At 39.2% G+C, this 13,720-nt stretch overlaps 1 protein-coding gene across 3 annotated transcripts in view; it reads left to right on the top strand.

Moving 5' to 3' along the window:
• iqcg (IQ motif containing G) overlaps positions 1 to 13,720 on the top strand; it is a 52,709-nt gene that overhangs the window by 15,774 nt on the left and 23,215 nt on the right. For all 3 annotated transcript variants that reach the window (XM_048604801.1, XM_020537186.2, XM_048604802.1), the window contains 2 exons: positions 3,325 to 3,486; positions 6,762 to 6,836. In XM_048604801.1, the coding sequence (XP_048460758.1) occupies positions 3,325 to 3,486; positions 6,762 to 6,836 (237 nt within the window). The remainder of the gene's footprint in view (positions 1 to 3,324; positions 3,487 to 6,761; positions 6,837 to 13,720) is intronic.

Below are 13,720 nucleotides of genomic sequence, written 5' to 3'. Positions count from 1 at the left end.
GTATTAGAAAAGATTGAATTTCTGCACCCGAGATGAAAGGTTATTGCAGGTATATAGGAATGTACAGTTGAAGTTAACATCATGATTGTATGGAATGGCTGAGCAGGGTGTGCATGTGTATGTAGGTTGAATAGTTGTGTTGACCATATAATCAGAGGAGGAAAGAACAGCAGTATGCTGGTTGGGTTAGATGATGTGAAATGGGATAAGGTAGAACATGAACACTGTTCAGCTCAGTAGAGACTTAGCTTGATTCATGGAGAAAGGCAGTGCCATAGAATGCTACTTGCACAACCTGTGTGACATTCTTCATTGATGTGAATAAATGAAGCTATGCAAGTAACAGTGGCATTAAGCAATTAGGCGAAACAGCCAGTTTCTGTGCTGTTTATTTTGTGTAATTTATAACCCTTTGTAAATACAGCTAAGAAAAGCTTTTACAATATTTTTACAAATTAACAAGATAATTAAATGTTTTTCAACTTAAATTAAGGAACTATGGAATTTATTATGTATAATACTTACCTTACAATCAATTCCTTGTTCTTAATTGTTTCAGTAATTTCTTGTCTTAGTTGAAGAGACCCCAATCAGATCTTTATGTAAAGTTGAAGAAAAAAGTAGAGACATTTGTTTGTCTTAGCACTATGCAAACTTAGTTTATTAGTCTGTGAGAAGGCAGCACTGTCAGCTGTTACTTGCATAGCTTCATTTATTCACATCAATGAAAAATGTCACACAGGTTGTGCAGGTAGCATTCTATGGCACTGCCTTTCTCCATGAATCAAGCTAAGTCTCTATTGAGCTGCTTTAATAAATTTCTCCCCCAAATTCTTCAATAAGCTTGTCATTTAGAAACTTAACAGTGGGTAAAGAATCATGATTTAATTTCACAGTGAAATACACACTTCCAACTGCTTGTGAAAGTTTAAGTACACTGTGATTTCCTCCAAGGACTAGAAGGTGAAGTATTATAAATTACATTGATCTGGAAGCAAGATGGTCTTTTAGAATAGTTCCAGACAGCAAGAACTTCATGGTCTTAAAATACTCACCTGTGAGGATGTTGTGGGAAGTTAGGGAGCATCAGAGGCTGAAGGGTGACTTTATAGAGTTTATAAAGTCATGAGGGGCATGGATAGGGTAAATGGACAAGGTCTTTTCCCCAGGGTTGGGGAGTCCAAAACTAGAGGACATAAGTTTAAGGTGAGAGGGGAAAGATTTAAAAGGCATCTAAAGGGCAAATTTACATGCAGAAGGTGTTGCGTATATGGAATGAGCTACCAGAGGAAGCGGAGGAGGCTGCTACAATTACAACATTTAAAAGACATCTGGACGGGTATATGAATAGGAAGGGTTTAAAGGGATATGGGCCAAATGCTGGCAAATGGGACTAGAAATATTTAGGATATCTGGTCAGCATGGACAAGTTGGACCGAAGGGTCTGTTTTCATGCTGTCCATCTGTATGACTCTAATTGCGGTGCCCCTTGCAGAAATATTTGTATCATCTAGAACTATGGGTGAGGTGCCGGATAACTGGAGAGTGGTTAATGTTGTGCCTTTCTTTAAGAAGGGATGTAAGGAGAAGTCTGGGAGCTATAGACTTGTGAGTCTGACTTTGGTGATGGGTAAGCTGTTAAAGGTGATTCTGAAAGATAGCATTTATATGCATTTGAAGAGGCAAAGACTGACTAACGATAGTCAGCATGAGTAAGGGAAATCATGTCTGACAAACCTGATTAAGTTTTTTTGAGGAAGTAACCAAAAAGATTGATGAGGGCAGAGTGTAGACATTGTTTACTTGGACTTTAGTAAAGCTTTGGACAAGGTTCCACACATAGACTAATTAGTAAAGTTAGATCATATGGGATTCAGGGTGAGCTTGAAAATTGGATACAAAATTAGCTTAATGGCAGGAGACAGAGAGTGGTGGTGGAGGGTTTTTTCAACTGGAAGCCGGTGACCAGTGGTGTTCCACACGGATCAGTGCTGGGTCCACTTTTGTTTGTCATTTACATAAATGATTTAGAAGAGAATATAGAAGGCATGGTTAATAAGTTTGTGGATGATGCCAAAATTGGTGGTATACTGGACAGTGAAGGTGGTTATCTAACCTTACAAAAAATCTTGAAAATTGGGTCAATGGACCGAGGAGAGGCAGTTTAATGGAATTTCATTTGGATAAATGCGATTTCTAGTATTTTGGTAAAACAAACAAGGACAGGACTTACATAATTATAAGTAGGGCCTTGGGTAGTGTTGTAGAACAGAGCAACCTAGGGATTCATGTCCATAATTCTTTGAGCTTTGTGTCACATGTAGACAGGGTGGTTAAGGCGGCACACTTGCCTTCATTGTTCAGACCTTTGAGTGTAGGAGTTGGGACATCACGTTGAGATTGTACACTACATTCATGAGGCCTTTTCTGGATCGTCCAGTTGTGGTCTCCCTGTTATAGGAAGGATATTATTAAGCTGGACAGGGTTCAGAAAAGATTTACCAGGATGTTGCCAGGAATGGAGGGTTTGAATTTTAAAGCGAGGTTGGATAAACTGGGACTTTTTTCACTGGAGTGTAGAAGGTTCAGGGGTGATCTTTCGACATTCATAAAATCATGAAGGGTAAAGATAAGGTGAACGGCTGATATCTTTTCCTTAGGTTAGGGGATTTTCAAAAATACGGGTCATATTTTTAATGTTAGAGGGGATTCATTTTAAAAACAAAGAGATGGGGGCAACTTTTTTTTTTTTTTTTACACAGAGAGTGGTTTGTGTGTGGAAAGAACTTCCAGAGGAAGTGGTGGATGTGGGTACAGTTACAACGTTTAAAAGATATTTGGTTAAGTACATGAATAAGAAATAATTGGAAGGATACAGGTCAAGCGCAGGCAGGTAGAACTAATTTAGTTTGGAATGATGGTCAGCATGGACTGGTTGGACCGAAGGGTCTGTTTCCATGCTGTCGACTATGACTCTATGAAATGAGGGACAAAGGCAGAATATTACAACATTTATAACAACAACTTTGGCCAATGGGAAAAGGGATGAAGGATAACTGCATTTGTGTTAAAATGGGAAGACAGAGCTTTGTTCTGTGCAATTCTAATCTGAACAACATCCAAATGTAATGGATGAAAATTCAGACAACTTGAAACAAATTTTCAGAACACAAAACTACCATTATTGTAGGCATAAGTTAGTTGAAAGAAAATGTAAATGCAATCATGCGTACTCAGTTTATTGACCATGCACGATATTTAATAATTGCAGGGAAGTAAGACAATTGCAGCTGTTGAACTGTCTTTTCTTTTGTGACTACGCAGCAAAAAAATGAAATGATCGCCCACCTAAAAGACCAGTTGCAAGAGATGAAGGCAAAAACTGCCATGGAAGGAAAGTACATGAAAAAAAATGCAGAACTGCAGATCTTCCAGACACACAAGAAATGTGCTGATGAGGAGAATAAGCTACAGGAAGAAGTTCAGGTTGTAAAACAAAAACAGGACTCAAAGTTAATTCTTGATATTTTATGTCTACAAAATCTTGGAAAGGCTATTCAAACAATGAAACAATAATCCAATCTGGATTTTGATTATTTCACGCATTGCACATTGTGATCTCTCTCTTTTTGGTTAGAGCTACTGTTCACATTATCTACCTCAATACATTTGACTAGACATTCAGCAGTAGCCTTTTTACCTCCCTAGAAAGGGATCACCGAAGCCAACTATGATGTCTTGATGACTTGAAGTGACAGTTTTCTGTCTTGTAGACTACAGTTTGTGTTGTCATGGTCAGCTATGCATTAAGTATTGTCTGGTGTGGCTCGGAAGCCCCATTCTGGCATGCCACTTTTGCTGCAGTTGAAAACAGTGGGCTGAGAAGGTGGAAAATTCACTAGACTCTGTTTTTTTCTTGTGTGCTGAGCTTTTCATTTCTGCTCATCTCTTCCAATGCCCTTGCAAACAGTCAGCCTCCGGAGGTCAAGGCGATCAATAGTTGTCTTCCTGTTGTCATTATCAGTATTCACCATCTTCATTCTCATTGCAAAAGTCAATGCAGCAGAGGTATTGACACCCAGGAGATTATGGATCCACTGGTCAGTTGTACACAAAATCTTTGGAATGTACAACCATCATCCATCTGATGTACATGGCCAAGCCAATGCAGACATAGCTGACACAGCAAAGTGTGTGTGCTAGTGCAATTAGCACACTTTAGGATTCTTGAGTATTTACTCAGAGATACACCTGAGTCAGAGAAGGCAGAAGCTGTTAAGTACTTTACCCTATCTACGATGTGTTACCTGGGCCTTTCTGCTGCAAAGAATAGCATTGAGGATTTGGGCTTGGTAAACTCTCAGTTTGGTGTTCTCAGTCAGGTTGTGTTGTTTCTGTGTCTGTCACTCAGCTTAGACGTAACAGCTCAAGTTTGTGCGATGCATGTGTTGACTTCCACATCACATGCTACCCCAGTGATTGCGGAGCCTAGATGTATGAGGCTATCAGTGACCTCCTGTATCATGTGCTGGAATGTGACATTTATCATCTCAGTTCTAATGGTCAAAACAAACACTTGACAGGCACGACAGAGTATGTCATTATTGCTGCCGGTATGGAATATTCATGTGGCATCATAAATGTAGAGCAAACCTCTGATGACGACTTGGCACTCTTTTGTCTTGGATCTTAGGCAGACAACTTGCTGTTTGCAACTGTACATTTTCTGTGGATTACCTGAAGTAATATGGCAGCAGAAATGAGAGGAATAAGGGACAAGTGCAGGAAAGTGGGATTAGCACACTTTTGCTAGTAGTTATGTCAGGGTAGACTTGATGAGTTCAAGGGCCTTTTCTGCACTGCATGAATCTATGAATATGCCAAAGACTGTTGGTGCCAGAAAACTCCCATAATTGACTCCCCTGGGGATTTCAAAAGATTTTGTCACAGCTGACCTCAACCAATACATTGTTAAGGAAATCACATTGAACAGGTTCGGAGGGCAGTCAATTTTTGTGCCTAGGTAGCCTTGTACCTAAGATGGCACCATAAGTGGTGACTTATAAACATTTCACTGTACTCATCTGAGTGCATGTGATAATAAACATAAACATAATTCAATTTTCTCCAGAGAGCAGTAGAAGTGTTGTCATTGAACACTTAAGGCAGATGTAGATAGATTTTTGACTAACAATGGAGTCAGTGATTATTGTGGGTAGAAGCTACATGGCATTGAAGCCACAATTAGATTAGAAACAACACTTAAAAGCTCAACACCATCCAAGTCAAAGCAGCCTGCTTATTGGGCACTACGTCCACAAGCATCCACTCCCTCTACCACCAATGCTCAGTAGCAGCAGTGTGTATTATTTACAAGATGCACTGCAGAAATTCACCAAAGATCCTCAGATACTGCCGTCCAAACTCACAACCGTTCCAACTAGAAGAACACGGGCAGCGGATACATGGGAACACCACCAGCAGCAAGTTCCTCTCCAAGCTACTAACCATCCTGACCTGGAAATATACCACCATTCTTTCAACGTCGCTGGGTCTAATGGCATTGTGGGTCAACCCACAGCACAGGCACTAGTCACATGCCTTGGTTAGATTGACAAAGGCAATATGTAACTGTTTCCTTTGTTCCCAGTATTTTTCTGCCAACTGCCAGATTAAGAGTATCATCTCAGTTGTAGCTCTGAAAGCACATGGGGATTTGGGATAGATGCATTCAGCCAGGATTTACAGGATTTCGTCTGGTGAAGACGACATGACAAATTTTTTTCCCATGCTGCTCAGCTGAACAATGCCTGAACACTTTTTGCCATTGCTGCAGTTGCCATTTTTCTTGTACAGGGTAACAGTCTTTGACTCAGACAAAGCTTGAGGCATTGCCCCCTCCATTCAGCAGGGTCACAGAATTCCTACAGTGCAGAAAGAGGCCATTCGGCCTATCAAGTCTGTGCCGGCCCTCTGAAGAGCATCCAACCCAGACCCAGCCCCCCAGCCTATCCCTGTAAACCTACATTTACCATGGCTAATCCACCTAACCTGCACATTGCTGGACTCTATGGGACAATTTAGCATGACCAATCCACCTAACCTGCATTTTTTTGGACTGTGGGAGGAAACTGGAGCACCTGGCGGAAAGCTGTGCAGACAAGGGGAGAACATGCAAACTCCACAAAAATAGTCACCCAAGGCTGGAATTGAACCCAAGTCCCTGGCATGAGGGAATAGTGCTAACCACTTTGTCACTTTGCCGCCCATGCTAGTTAGAGAAGTTTATGCAGAGCCTGTAGGAACACTGGTTTCATATACTTAATCACTTCAAGTATAAGACTGGCATCTGGAGCTTTGCCCATGGTAAGTTAATAAATAGTTTTGCTAAACTGTCCCAAGCTGGAGCACTCAGCTATCCACTTTTGGCCAAGTGGAGAATTTTCCTAAATGTTTATGGACGTGAAAGAGACATTGGGAATGAACACAGAATTGACATTTAATAATTTAGAGAGGTAGGAAGTACAACTTGCATGAATGTCTTTTTTTTGTCTGTCTCAGTAAACTCGTGTGACTGTAATGTGGGTATCTTAAGTGGTGCTTTGGAACTGAAATGATGATGATTATATAAAAAATACACTTGAATCTCTAATAGCTAAGATATGCAAACTGTTTCCAAAAATGAAAATATTGATTGCATATATCCAAATCAACATTTTAAAATCTCTCGCATTCCGTTCAATTTGCTTTTCTTTAACCAGCTTCTGAAAAGTAAAATTGATCAGGAGATTCGGATACACTTGGATATCGAAAAGTTCTTGAAGCAAAACCAGTCAGTAAGTATTCAAGTTCCTCACATTAACTATAAAGCACTTTAATTCTCTAAGATACAATGAAGTGCTTAAATTATATTTTTGAATTAGAAGTATTGGTATCTCTCAACATCCACAAGTCCTATAACAAAAGCGAACTCTTTCTTTCCAAATATCTCAGGTTGGGATCAGACCGAGCTCATGATATGAGATCTGATTTGGCAAAAAGTTTTGGGTTTCATTGTGATTTATCAAGGCAAAGCTATTCCTTGATAGTTGTGACCTCAATGAGGCTTCATTTAATAGCCATTGAGTTAAAGCAATTCATGCTGTAATGTGTGCGAAGCTAATTTCTGTACTATCTCCTATTTTTTCTCATCGTCTATGCTTAGACTATAACCATATTAAAACCATATTAACATATTAAAACATCTAAACAATTGTTCATTCTTCAAATCTCAACTCATCTTGTCTTTAAGTATTTTCCAAAGTTTCCTTGGTCATTTAATCTAATTAATTTAGTTTAGCTGCCCTTTCACCCCACTGAATTAAGATAATCTAAAGTTTAACAGTTTTACACTTGACTTCTCCCGTATCAATTTTCAATATGAATAAATTTAGTATATATCTATATATGCTTTCTAAGTGTTCTTATACTTACGTGGCATCTATCTACTCTGTAGCTCATAACTGGTTTGAACATTGTCATTTTTCACTAGACCATGCAAGATGCTGATCAAGGTAATTGTCCTGCATGCTTGCAACAAATTTAACCTTCTTTTGACCACAACATTTTGTCACATCACGGTTACAAATTACATTGCATGTGACTGTGATGAAGACAGACTTTATCTCCTCCTCCTCAACCTGTCTGCATCATTTGACATAGCTATCTCTTCCAACTCCTCTTTTATTATCAACCAACTCACCTGATTCAATTCTGATCTAATACAATGATAACCAGAGAGCTAACCTCAATGGCTTTTCTTTCTATTCCAGCAAAGTTACCTCATTGCCCAGGACCTACCCTTGGAGCCCTCCTAATTCTCAGCTACATTGGTTTTAGTTGGTAGCACTCTTGCTTGAGTCACAAATCTCTGGGTTCAAGTCCTGCTCTAGGGCTTGAGCACAAAAATCAAGACTGATACCCTGTTGCAGCACTTAGGGCGTGTTGCTCTGTTGTAGGGGCCTTTTTTAAAGACGAGATATTAAATGAGCCCACATCTGCTTACTCAGATGGATGTATAACTCCACAGCACTCAGTCAAGTAGGGAATTATCCCAAATTTCATGATGAACATCACAAAAGATGACCACACTGATATTTATAGGAGTGTACTGAGCACAAATGAGCATTTCCTACATTACAATAGTGATGTAAGCTGCTCAGAGATGCCCAGAGCTCATTAAAGTGCTATATTAATTCTTTACATGGTGCTTCTCAGCAACATCATCCAAAACTTGTCTCCACCTACACACCGGATGTCAATACCCAGCTCTACCTTAGCATTACCTGCCCTAATTCCTCGACTGTCAATCTCTATCTTGTATTCAATTTGGTGATCTCAGAAGATCACAGATGCATTGTACTGGCCGGTGTCTTAAAAAGGGGTCTATGTTTCCATTTCTGGTCATCATTCACTGATCCCTATGCAGAATACAAGGGATACTGAAAATTTAAACTGAAGCATTTAACATTTCAGGTTGTTATCCTTCACCAGCAGTACCATTTTAAGTACCTTCAGCATTTTCTGTTTTTAAACATTGCTAAAAGTAGATACAGTTATACAGCATGGAAGCAGACCCTTCAGTCGAATCAGTCCACACCATGTTCCCAACTAAACTTGACCCACTTGCCTGCGCTTGGCGCATATCCCCCCAAACCTTTTGTATTCATGAACTTATCCAACTGTCTTTTAACTGTTGTAACTGTACCTGCATCCACTACTTTCTCTGGCAATTCATTACACATACGAACCACTCTCTGTGTAAGAAACATTGCCCCTCATGTCCTTTTTAATTTTTTTCTCCTCTCGCCTTAAAATTTTCCCCCCTAGTTTTGAACTCCCCCACCCTACAGAAAAAACCCTTGTCATTCACCTTATCTATGCCCCTCATGATTTTATAAACGTCAATAAGGTCATCCTCAGCCTCCTATGCTCCAGTGAAAAATATCCCAGTCTTTCCAGTCGATTTTTATATCTCAATCTCAACCCCCACCACCCCCCCAACTCCCCGATTCCCAGCAACATCCTGGTAAATCTTTTCTGAACCCTCTCCAGTTTAATAATATCCTTCCTATAACAGGTGAGAAGTTGAAGCCTTTCATCTCGCACTCATCAGAATTAGAATACAAGCAACAGACTTGAAAAAGAGACCATTTTATACACAAAGAGCAGCGGGTGCTGATTGATTTGACCTTAATTAGCATTGAGATGCAGCAAGACCAGTTAACTGATACGATATACACATTGAGATTCCTACAGTCCAATGTGCCACAAGATCAATTTTATTGGATCCTCATGAATAGTGCTGCTTATCATGTAAGCTTGATGCTGAGACAGGGCATAACAAAGTTATCCTGCATGATAACTGATATCTTGATGGAATTTAGTTCACATTACCCTAGAAGGAGAAGGTGCCTCAAAAATTTGAACAACAGGTGAAACTAGCTGTGTCATGCGCTATGATGCACAAAATCTTTTGAGTGGTTTTCTCTACTAACAGAATGCTGTCAAGTTATTGAGAAGTTTTGACTACCACACAAATGAATAATGTGACAAGTGAGTTTCACTGCTGGTGTGATGTCAGGTATGTAAATTGTACATTGCAAGTGTTGGCGGACCATATCAAACAATGTGACACGATGAACTTTCAGTGCTGGCAGCATGCTTCTCGTGCTCAACCAGCCTGTGCTCTCAAGCCTCAGACAGGTGTATGCACTTTTCAGTGTGATTCTGCAATTGGAAACTATGGTAAATAATCTGGATTAGACTAAGAGTTACACTGGAAACAAATTTAAGATCATTAGCCGGACACTCAGTCTGATGCGTTTGTGTGCACTAGTACGTACATACATAAATATTGAGGACTCTGTTTTGTAGAATTGTACCTTTTAGAAAACAAGGGATAGTGGATGCAGCCAAATTCTGTTGCATCCTCATGACACCAACCTGACCAATCAGACCTGTCTCGTTTTAGAATTAAGTTGATGGTGAACTGTTCTTGTTGCCCAACCAATCAGCACTCTCTTTTCATTCATTATAATGTGTTGTCTTTTTATTTCCTATGTCTGTTTCTTGCGTCCTAGTTCTGATGGATGCAAGACAAAATAAAACTTCAATTTCCCATCTCCTTGTAGCAATGTTCAAGTTCTGTACTACCAAACATTTATTTTTCTGTGTTTGTCTATTTTCTATTCAACCTGTTCAGAGATGTTATTACACGTTATAAAGCGGAGGTTGGCCACCCCCGCTGAGAACTAAATCCAAAACACCCATAGAGGAAAACATTACCCTATAATCTGCACATTCCTTTTACAAAGTGGTGTAAGCTGTGTTTCTGCAACTTCCAGTGGTTAAATAAAATAAATCCCTGACTTTCACTTCAAAATTAACAAGTAACAATTTATTTATCTAACTCTAACAGTGAAAAATGAACTAAACTATTAACAAACCAAGTAAATCCCTTCTAATTACTAACTATTCTCAACTAAAGCAAGGTTCTAATGGTATGCTGTTTGAATAAATACAAGTTCCACTTATATTGTCTCTTGAAATTATGGCCAGGTTACGTGTCTTCTAAAATGTTTAGTGCCTTCTCTGTCGATTCTTCTGTCAGGAATATTAACTAGTTGTGCCGTTGGTACCATTGTTATTTACATGGCTTTCTCTAAGAAATAAAAGGAGGCTGTGAGAGCCAGTGATTCTCTCGAGGGCTGAGGGCCGTTAGCTCTGGGCTCTGTGTCCAACTACCTCCCCTTCTTTTTATACCCTTGATGTTATTTCAATATTTCTTACCATAGGATTGGTCCTATGTTGTCAAAACCATCAGACTTAAATTTAATAGGTTTTTGGTATCTAAGTATCTGGTTCAAATTGATTGGCTAAATTCAAAAGCCTGTTGTCTTGGTTAAAAAAAAAAGCTTCTGCTTGGCCTGCTAACTGTACGATTTTTCAATATAAATGTTTCAATTTGGGTGCTCTCTCTGTACTTGCAAACTTTCAAGCTGCTGCTCACAGACATCCATTTTAAATCTCTGAGCACAGAAAAAGCACATGATCTTTTAAAGGGACCACGCAATACCTCTGCCCCAAGAATTTTATAAACACTAAGTTCTAACTTCCTGCATCCCAATCCACAAGTACTCTACCAAACTTTGCAACACCTCCCTCTTAAGAAAAAAAGAACCATCATTATGAAAAGATGTCTTCATCTTTTTCCTTTTTTCAGAAACCTTAACTCCATTATATTACTAGATCCATCGCTCATCAATCTAATGTTACACATTTTGTACAAATTCTGTATTTATATAACATTGAACATGATCGTTTCTATCTCATATTAGCATTTTCTTTTAAACTTGCGATAAAACATCCACGATAATATTTTCATGAGCCACAACATGCACAATCTGTAAATTAATTGCTTGTAACAAGAGACTGCAATGAAATAATATGGTGTTCTTGTCCTTAAATCTTTCCAGAAATGTCAAAGGATTGTGATAGGTATACACAGTCGTCTCTGATGCTTTGTTTGCAACATAAATATTAAAATGTTGTAAGGCCATTACCAAACTCCATAATGTTTTCAATGTTTGAATTTTTTTTTGATGGGTATTAAGTTGTTTTGAAAAGTAACCGATTGGCCTTTCAATTCCACAATCATCCTCCTGTAACTACACAGCTCCAACACCAACAATCGATTGCATCAATGGCAACTTTGAAGGGTTTCAAAATTTTGGCATGGCTAAAATTGGTGTGGTGGTTAACACTGCTTTTAATTTCTCAAATGCCTCCTGTCCACCGAAATTTTGTGTTCTTTTTTAACAAATCTGTCAACAGTACAACTACGCTACTAAAGTTTGGTACAAATTTCCTGTAGAATCTGCTCAATCGTAAAAATCATAGCATTTCCTTCTTCGAAGATGGCCTTGGAAATTCCTGGATGGCCTTGATCTTCACATTCCTCAGTGTCATCCATCGTACCTGCTGTTGTGCCCTAAGAATGTCACTTCTGCCTTTGCAGATTCTGTTCTTGTCAAGTTCATTACCAACTTTGCCATCTGTAGTCTCTGAAAGATCCCTGCCAAATGCTCCATGTGATCTTTCCACGAATGACTAAAGATCACCAAGCCAACTATGTCGATGGCACAATTTGTCAATCCTGCAACAACTCTGTTCGTAAGCCTTTGAAAAGTGGCCGGTGCGTTTTTCATTCCAAAGGGCATTGCTTTAAATTGCTCTAGCCCATTTGGGGTTACAAAAGCAGAAACTTCTTTTGCTCTCTCTGACAAAGGTAATCGTGAAGTAAGTTCAACTTTGTGATGTTAGTGGCTTATCTACTTTTTCCACACAATCCTGCAGCCTTGGAATTGGGTATGAGTCAGACTTGGTCACAGCTCTGATCTTCCGATAATCTATGCAGAATCGTTGAGTACCATGAGGTTTAGGAACCGACACGATGGGTGAACTCCACTCGCTTTGACTCATCTCTATGTCGTCTTCTTGGAGCATTGCTACCATTTCCTTCTGAACCTGCACTGCTTTGAGCAGATTAAGCCTGTAGGGGTCTTGTTTTATCAGAATAGCATTCCCTATGTTAACTTCATGTACTATGGTGTTAGTCCTCCCCATTCTATTTCTACATAGGTCCTCATAGCACTGTAATAAGTCTTTCAATTCAGCTGTCTGTTCTTAGGATAGATAGCTCACTACACTATCCCATTCCTTAAGGACTTCCTTATTATTCAATTTATTCTGAGGCACATCAAAATCCAAATCATCTGGATTTGATTTGTCACACTGAGTGGCAGTAACTAATACAGTTTGTTCTGCTATAATGCAATAGTTGCGTTCCTGTGCAACATCGTGTTATAGAAAATCGCATTATAGAAATAACGGGGCCTATGGGAACAGTGGAGTTAGGGGAAGACCACCAAAAATACACTCAAAATCGCTCTAAATTCTAACACAAAGGATAGCACAATTTGAATAAATGTTTAATTCATATCTAATAATGAAATAAAAGTAAATTTTAACACTTTACCTTGAAAAAATGTCAAGACGATTTGATGGGAGAAGAGGTTGTACTGTACCTCTCAAAGAAAGCACTTCTCAACAAAGCCCGCAAAATGATCATGTGATGCTGGCACAGAGACTCTTTTGGCGCTAACATTGTACGTATTCATGACAAAGCCCGTGAAACAATCGTGATGTCGATGTGTTTTCCTCCGTGCTCCAATGGAATTGTGTTATCGCTAACACAAGTTTGTGTTTTAGAAATAGAGTTCCCCTATTTGTCAATCATGTTACAGCCAATTCGCGTTGACAGAACACACATTATAGCAGAACTGACTGCACCTGTTTCTCCAGTTCCCTTTCCCTGTCATAGTAAGGTTTCAGCATGTTCACATGACATACCCGATAAATTGTTATCCTGTCTGGCATCTTTACCAGATAATTCACCTGACTTAACCTCTTCTCAATCTGATAGGGACCATTAAAACTTGCTTTGAAGGGATCTCCTACCACTGATAACAGCACCAATATGTTATCTCCATGGGCAAATGTACGAATTTTAGATTTCTTATCTGCTTGTTGCTTCATTAGGTGCTATGCCAGCTTCAGATGTTGTCTAGCCAATTCACCTACTCTGTTTAATCTTTCTCTCACCTCAGATACATAATCC

This window comes from Rhincodon typus, chromosome 13, assembly GCF_021869965.1.
Source record: "Rhincodon typus isolate 14 chromosome 13, sRhiTyp1.1, whole genome shotgun sequence".
NCBI classification, from domain to species: domain Eukaryota; kingdom Metazoa; phylum Chordata; class Chondrichthyes; order Orectolobiformes; family Rhincodontidae; genus Rhincodon; species Rhincodon typus.
This window is presented reverse-complemented; position numbering and strand designations above follow the sequence as displayed.